At 31.7% G+C, this 7,936-nt stretch overlaps 1 protein-coding gene across 2 annotated transcripts; it reads right to left on the minus strand.

Moving 5' to 3' along the window:
- Positions 1-1,276: 1,276 nt before the first annotated feature.
- Positions 1,277-4,796, minus strand: CRIF (growth arrest and DNA damage-inducible proteins-interacting protein CRIF). 2 transcript variants are annotated; one of them, XM_088236046.1, is made up of 3 exons: positions 4,046-4,796; positions 2,785-3,020; positions 1,277-1,585 (listed from the first exon to the last, which is right to left on the minus strand). In XM_088236046.1, exons 1-3 carry the CDS (start codon positions 4,344-4,346, stop codon positions 1,385-1,387), a joined length of 738 nt encoding a protein of 245 aa, XP_088092172.1. In that variant the 5' UTR covers positions 4,347-4,796; the 3' UTR covers positions 1,277-1,384. The 2 variants fall into 2 exon arrangements, with proteins under 2 accessions (XP_088092172.1, XP_088092180.1); XM_088236054.1 differs by having other exon boundaries at positions 4,567-4,678.
- Between the last annotated feature and the right edge of the window lie 3,140 nt (positions 4,797-7,936).

A 7,936-nucleotide genomic window follows, 5' to 3' on the forward strand; every position in this document is an offset into this window, starting at 1 on the left:
TATCTATCAGATCTACCATTTTCTCATTTATTATAACCTAAACACTTTAATAAAATATATGAGATGGACACCATTTAAGTTGAAAAGTAAACAAAGTTTTAGTTACAATAATCAAAATAAAAAAATAGTACTTGAACATAAACTATAGACTCATTTAGTTTATTAGAATAAATAATTTTAATATTGCAATTTTTTTTGCAATGTTATTTTTTCAAAAATGAAATATGAATTACTCAGTGAAACAATAGTTTTCAACTCTTTTTTCACAGAAATATAAACCATTTCATCTCATTAGCAATTTTATTGTCTCTTTATTTGTTGTAACGGGGTGATCTTTTGTTCTTCCTTGTTAAGTCCATTCAGAATTTAGACCTGAATTTAAATAAAAAAATAATCATTATTTCCAATAGTATAATGATCACTAGTGAAAATAAGCAAGAAGGAGAATATTTTATGCAGTACATAATTTTTTTTCTAAAAGAAAACGCTTTTGTGATACATAACCTGAGTGATATGCACAAATATAATATTTATTCATTTGTATCATATTATATTATTATCTGAAATATATTTTTGTAATATTCTTCTCTCGTTTTTCTCCCTTATACCTCAAGACTCATCATCAGTCTCTTATCCAAACCTAATTATTGTACATAATGCACTGCATTGGGACATCGATTGTAGCATATCTGGATCACTTGTTATATACATAAAAATAAGATAATGTTATATGGTCAATCTTACATCTTTCATAGTGGCAGTAAAAATATTTCAAAAATGTGTAAGTATTCCAACCTTACAGGAAAATATCTAAAAATGATTGCTAAAAAACATTGCTTCAACATCAATATATCATCGTCGCGCTGGCAATATCTGTCAAGTATCATTTTTAAATTGTTAAAGAGATTAATTAAACAATGTGCCTTTTGATGATGGATTTTTTAACATATTTTTTTATTGTTAACAAAAAGGAAATTCGGGTAATTTTATTTTGAAAAAATAATAAAGCAAATTGTATAATCTCAATGAGAAATTAAAAATACTTTTAAAAAAGAAAGTTCATTTCACAGATATTCCGGGGCAGCGACGATATCTAAATGACAATGTTCTTTTTTTAAATTCATTTTCTAAAATTATCATTGTTTTTCATTCCATATAGGTATTGAATTTTGTGAAAACGATCAAAGTAAAGGTCATTCATTGGAAAATGAAGCATTATAAAGATATTTTAATTAGTTTGTTGTACATAATGTTATACATAATATTAAAAAACAAATCAATGAGAAAATTTTATTTTCTTAAAACAAAACTTAAAATAAATATTCAGTACTAACAAAAAACAAATCAGAAGATATCCCTACATACTTAATACACTGGTGAATGATTAAGAAGACGTAATTTCTGCATTCTTCTGTTGCATAATTGCTAATAATTTAGCTTCCCTCGCTATTTTCTTGGCTTGCTTTTCTGCTTTCTTTTGTTGGGTTTCTTTTTCTGCTAACATTTCCTGGAAACGTTCATCCTTTGGATCCACTTTAAACCCAAAGTGTCTTCGAACTTCTTCAATTAGTCTCTCTTTCTTTTCCTGTGCAACAAATTCATTTTGAAGTTAGAAAAAAACCCATTTGCAATTTCATTTTTGTGCATTTAATTATATTCCCTAACATAAACAACTAGTAGCTTTGAATGTAAAGTATTACTCTCCACTTAATTTTTTGAAATCTCTAAATTTATATTAGTAATGTTGACTTATCATTTTATTTATTTAATTTGCGGCCTAAGCCAATTACATTTCCTTGAAGAAAAATACAAACAAGAAACTGCACAAACAGACACAAATACATTTAGCAAAGACAAACAAGAACAATAGAATAATAGTATAAGAAGACTTGAGCATATAAGTCTTGGAGCTAAGCATGCTAATCCTTGTAAATCCCACAATGTATTAGCAAATAACGATCTATGAAAACTGGGAAGATATATCCCAAAGAATTCAAAGTTGTGCGAAGAATTGACACAGAACTCTGGACATTGGGGCATAAAAACCAAAGAAAAAAAACTTGTTAATGTCTTATGCATAGAATTAAAAATAGCCGTCTTATGTATTAACCACTTTACTATATTTTTGAATGCAGGTATGGATATTTTTTCTTGAAATGTGTTATTTGTGATATATTTACATGAAAGTCCAATAAGCGTAAATGAATAAACCAATTTTTTTTTATCAGTACAAAAATGCTAACAAAATCTAAAGTTCAAGAAGTTTTACACATTACGTAAACAAGTTGAATTATTATCTTTTACAAAAATATTAAATCTGTTATAATTTCAAACCTCTTAAAAAAACAGAAGTGAAATAGCAATGAGAACACATTTTGTGTCTTATATTTTTACATGCATTACATAGTACCTAACGATGAGATCTTTGTTATCTTGTTACTTTGAAGTTCGCCTATCTTTGGCATAAATATTGAAAATGCTTCCGAATGGCTAATATCTCAGGAAAGTAAACAAATAGATTATCTTGTCAAATGAAACTAATTTAAGTAATGTATGATGTTAATGAAATGAAACTAATTTTTCTAGCATATTGTAATTCTTTTAATTTCTAAACATAATTATTTTGATACATATAGTTCTAGTATGAGATTATGAGTTCACAGAATATGTTACGTTACTATCCACTACTATCAGCAACCACAATATTTAATTAACTAGAATTATTCATAAGAGAGTATTTAAACTACAATACTGTCGGCTATGAAATGTACATAATTTACATACCTTAGCTGCATTAGCTATAGCCAAACTCTTTTCTGTCCTCTTTTCCAGATTTTCTTTCCAACTAGAAATTTTGGCCACTTTGCTATCAAGCTCGGCTTCTCTCTGTGCTATTTTTCTTTTTTCTTCCTCTCGTTTGTTACGCGCCATCTCCATCATTTCTGGAATGGTCTTATCTTCAAGAATGCTCTCATATTCCACCGCATTCTTAAATTCACGCTTTTCCATCCAGCAGAGTCCTAATAAACAAATAAGCTAAATTAATAATAATACAGAGAAGAAAGAAATCATCATCATTAAACCCTTATCCACACTCTGTGGTGCGTAGGGCACTGCATTGCTAAGCCTCTATTTTAGAGGCTCGTCAACAAGGGGATATGGAAGGAGGTTATGAAAATATGCCACAACACCCAGACCAACTGAGAAAATAACCTTTCTTGGAGTTTTCTCTTGCAACTGAGAGGAATCGAACATGCGACACCAGTTTCACAGTTAGCCATCTTTAAAAACAAATATTTCAAGTCAACCTTCCAGGTACCTCAAGCATGGTAGGCGAGGCGAACACACCAACCACTACACTCACAGATATATACTACACTACAAGGTGGACGTTTCTCCACCTGATTTTCTTTTACAGGATTTTTACCTGAGTAGTCATCGAGTCAAAAACACTTGTCCAGAATTCTGGTTCTATTTTATTTTATTTTTTAAAGATGGCATATAAAGTTGTCATAACTATTTGAATAATGAAGAATTTATTTTAAAACCTATCAATACTTTGTCTTTTTCGGGTCTAAATATAGAGACGGTAACATATCAATTTAGCTAACTGTTTAAACAAGAAATTAACATTTGCATGGAACAGGCGATAGCTCAAAATTCATACAATCGAGTACTCCAATTTATTAGCGTGAACATTAAATATTAATACATTTTTAACAAGAGCGAATTATAACCTTTCGAAAAACAAATCTTGTTCATTTAAAAACTTATAGACTACACGTTGAGACCAACACTTGTGGTAGCTAATTACAACCATCAACAACCCTATGTTTCCGTGGATTTAGATTGAATCTGGTTTTCTCCAGCTTGACATTGTGGCCTCGAAGTCGGGCATCTTGTTTGATCTTGAACATGTTGAATATCTGTTTAAAATAAAACCATTACTTTTTTATAAAGTCCATGGTGACTCAACTATTAGAGGCATGGGTACATTATGATTTGTAACTTTAAATACGAGAATAAACTAAAAAGTCAAACCTACTTGGATCGACATTACTAGCAGATCCAAATCTTGCGTACATTTTTCTTTGATATTTTAGCCGAAGGTGGATTTTATGCATCGGTTCTGGATATGGTATATGTCCGTGCATAATATTAAAATGAGCCTTTGAAAGGCGGGATTTGTTTCTTTTTTTTTCTATTTCCAATTCTTTTTCCACATTATCTTCTTGGATGACGGTGTCCTCCAAATCAATAGCCGCAAGATCTGTTGTAATTGTTCTGACATAATTGACAAATCTTGACCCGAATGAAGAAATACGTAAAGCCGGGACTTTGAACATACTGAATAATAATAGTAACAAAACTTAAACTTCTTGAGAATAGGTCCAAATTTCAACCCAGAGATATTACGCCGACACAAACAGCGAACTGCGCTAACCCTCACACATAACCTGATATAACCTTAAAAATGCTTAAAAATACAAATAATTCTGGGTTTTTGACAGTTTCAAAGATAAAAAAAAAATGCTATAGATATAGAGCACTTAGAGCACTACATACCAAAGACTTATTATTCTTATTTATTTTAACCCTTAGGGTGCGAGTTCCGAACAGGGATGATTTTCGTTGCCATGCAATATACCAATGTGGGTCCTAGCTATAGCATATTTTAATATTTACTCTCTCGTTGTAACCTCCGTATGCATTTTCAATATACATTTCACAGATCCTTTTTCTCTACAGAGAATAAATTTTTCTTTTAAATTTTACCATTGTAAACTTTTCATTTGATCGTTTATTCAAGATAACCTGATGTCAGTAGGAGATTCCCGCTGTACGCGCTTGGCAAGCCAAAATAAAATATACTTTTATCAAACACAAATAATTAGTTTTGCCACATTGAAATTATTTCGTTAAATAGATTATATTTTTGTATAAAGTCTACTACTAGCAGTTCGTCTGCAGTTCATGTCAAAACTTCGAGATGCGAACCTGACCCTAACATGGGATGATGTACAGAAGTTGGCAGCTGGCAGAGAAGCTTGTGGACACTTCATCTTCATGGTCCAACTAGAGAGTGGACAAGGAAAGATGATGATAAAAGTTGTGCACTTTATAATTATGTACATATTTTTTTATTATCAATCTTGAAATCGCGGACACATAAACATATTCTTATGTGTGCTCTAATAATTCCGATGCACATGAATTTCATTTATAAATTATTTAAGACATATTTTTTAACCTTCTGTTTTTTTAACATATATGTTTTTCCTCGTTTTATATTTTTTTTACTGCCTAATATAAAATTCATGGGTCACCAACCTTTTTTCAGAGGGCAATATTTTTTACATAGGGATTGCTGCGAGCCACACTAAAGCCATATATATATTTGTCATTACAATATTCCACCATTTGTCTACAAATATTTTTGTTTTAAAAATAAAACGCTTATCATCCATTTACGAGTTATTGTTTTAGTAAAATCAATAAGATTTTTGTGGCTGCGTTTAAGTTGCAAGTTTTTTTTGCTTGTATTTTTTAAGAAGGGGCGCGTAAAATTGCGTCTAAATGTGAGTCTAATAACCGAGAGCAGTGTTAGTTTTTTCGGTAACTCAAAATTGATGTTTGCCCACAAGTGCACGTACTATCAAACACGGTAATTACTTTCTGAGCAAATCTTTTAAACTTCTTGTTGTTTTCAAAAAGCAATCTCTAATTCACCAAGTTAGTTTTTTCCTTAAAAGAGCATTTTAAGAGTGGTATCACTTAACACTTATCCTTTGTCGGCCTCGTGGTGCAGTGGTTAGTGCGTTTGTCTACCATGCAAGAGGTCTCAGGTTCGATTCCTGGCATATTTGAGATGTAATATTTATTTTAAAAACGTTTTCACACAAGAATATTTCATAGTCCCTGAACTGGCACCTGAAGGGTAAGACTAATCATCTTTTCATGTAACAAAAACGATCAAGATACGCTGCGATTGGTGTACCAATGCAGAGTTCTATGGGCCATATAGTGTGGAAAGGGAATGATGATCACTTAACAAACTTATTCCGTTGATTTGCAAATCGAGACCGATTTGCCGAGACCCCTTGCGGGACACATGCGGGACACATGTGGCCCGTGGGCCGTTGGTTGCCAACCGCTGCATTATAAGGTAAGCATTTTTGGGCAAAAATTGAATTTCCAAAACTAATTCAGTACTGGCAGAAATAACATGCAATTCATTCAGCACAGACAGAGTTTAAACAATGTGTTTTTTTTTGTACCACAACAGGCCAGGAGGCCCAATTACAGTGGTGAATCACATCATAGAACACCCAGGCTTGAGAAAAATCACATTTTAATTTTTGTGTTCTCACCGGGAATCGAACCTGGAACCTTCCGTGCGTGAGTCAAGCGTCTTGACTGCTACACCACGGAGGCCGCCTTTATGTTAAATTTCAATTTTAATTTTATTCATTCATGTATATCTACATTACAAAATGGAATATCTAAATTCATTCCTATAGAAACAACGAAAATAAAAATGTAAAATTAGGTATATCTAAAAATAACACGTAGTATACACATGATATCCAGAAAATAATATGCTAAAATAGTTAAAGAATCTCTTATCGAAAAACTCTTTCAGAGACGGGAGAAATGTCAATGTCCAAAGGAATATTGTTCATCATAGAGATAGCCCTACTAGCAGGCATAACATTATGCCAGATTGGTCCTCAATCTCCTCCTCAATAAATCAACGACTGGGTTTTAATTCTAACATTTTATAATTCGACTTATTGAGCAATTTCATAATTACAAGAAATGTACAGTTTTAAAAACTAACACTGCTTTTTACTTCTTTAAACTTTCATGGCTTAAAGCTAAGTTAATAAATGCTGCAACGCAAGAGTCTTCTACGACACGGTACAAGATTTAAAAAAAAAACAATATTTCATTTTCCACTCGGAACTAGAGATGCAAGGCGGTAAAATTACCGCTGTATTTTACCGGAATTTTACCAGATTTTGGTAAAATACGATATTTTTCGGTAAGTGACGAATTTGACTTACTAATTTTTATTTTTCAAAGATATTACAAATACGAATACCTTTGTTTTAGGACACTTTACATGACTGGGAAACCCAGATTTAGATCCATCGGGTGGTTGTCGAGATTTATTATAAGTATGGGACGTTCAAGGTCATTCGATATGTACTTTTTTCACTTTTTTAAAATAAAAAAGGTTATTATGTTTTGAAACTTAGCAGGATCGGTGAACATAGGGTTTTTAGTAAAACCTTAAGTTTGTGACCTTGAACGACCACCGCTCATGCCACGATTTTGAAAAAATAGTGTTTAAAATCTGTTTTTTGTGTATAATTACGTCCCTGAAGGTTTTGTAAAAAAAATGTACAATGGTCCGAGGAAATAAAGTTTACTTTAAAATCTTAGTATTTTTTTTTCTTTGGACCAATATTTTCCAAGATACACGTTTGAACATCAAATACATTTTATCAAAATAGCGGAAAAGCGGTATTTGCACTAACTTTTTACTAATTATTTGATAGTTGACCTATGAAAAGTCATCATCATCATCATCATCATTCCATGTCCGCTGCCTAGTTGGAGCATATGGTGTTCACAAAGATCGTAGTATCCAAGATTCGCTGCTAAGTTTCAAAACATAATAACTTTTTTTATAAAAAAGTACATACTGAATGACCTTGAACGTCCCATACTTCTAATAAATCTCGACAACCACTCGATGGATCTAAACCTGGTTTTTCCAGTCATGTAAAGTGTCCTAAAACAAAGCTACTCGTATTTGTAATATCTTTGAAAAATTAAAATTCGTTTCTTACCGGAAATTACCGGAAATTACGGTCTTTTACCTAGACTTTTGGTAAAATTACGTAATTTTACATCCATACTCGGGACG

Source organism: Micrasema longulum, unplaced genomic scaffold (assembly GCF_059751315.1).
Source record: "Micrasema longulum isolate JH-2025_06_02 unplaced genomic scaffold, ASM5975131v1 h1tg000097l, whole genome shotgun sequence".
Lineage (NCBI taxonomy): Eukaryota > Metazoa > Arthropoda > Insecta > Trichoptera > Brachycentridae > Micrasema > Micrasema longulum.

Bases quoted from the DNA above. Each gene is read 5' to 3' on its own strand.
- CRIF (XM_088236046.1), bottom strand. From the start codon at position 4,346: ATGTTCAAAGTCCCGGCTTTACGTATTTCTTCATTCGGGTCAAGATTT. The intron at 3,021-4,045 runs GTAGGTTTGACT...TTTGTTTATTAG, and splicing joins TGCTAGTAATGTCGATCCAA to GACTCTGCTGGATGGAAAAG. The intron at 1,586-2,784 runs GTATGTAAATTA...TTTGTTGCACAG, and splicing joins CTATAGCTAATGCAGCTAAG to GAAAAGAAAGAGAGACTAAT.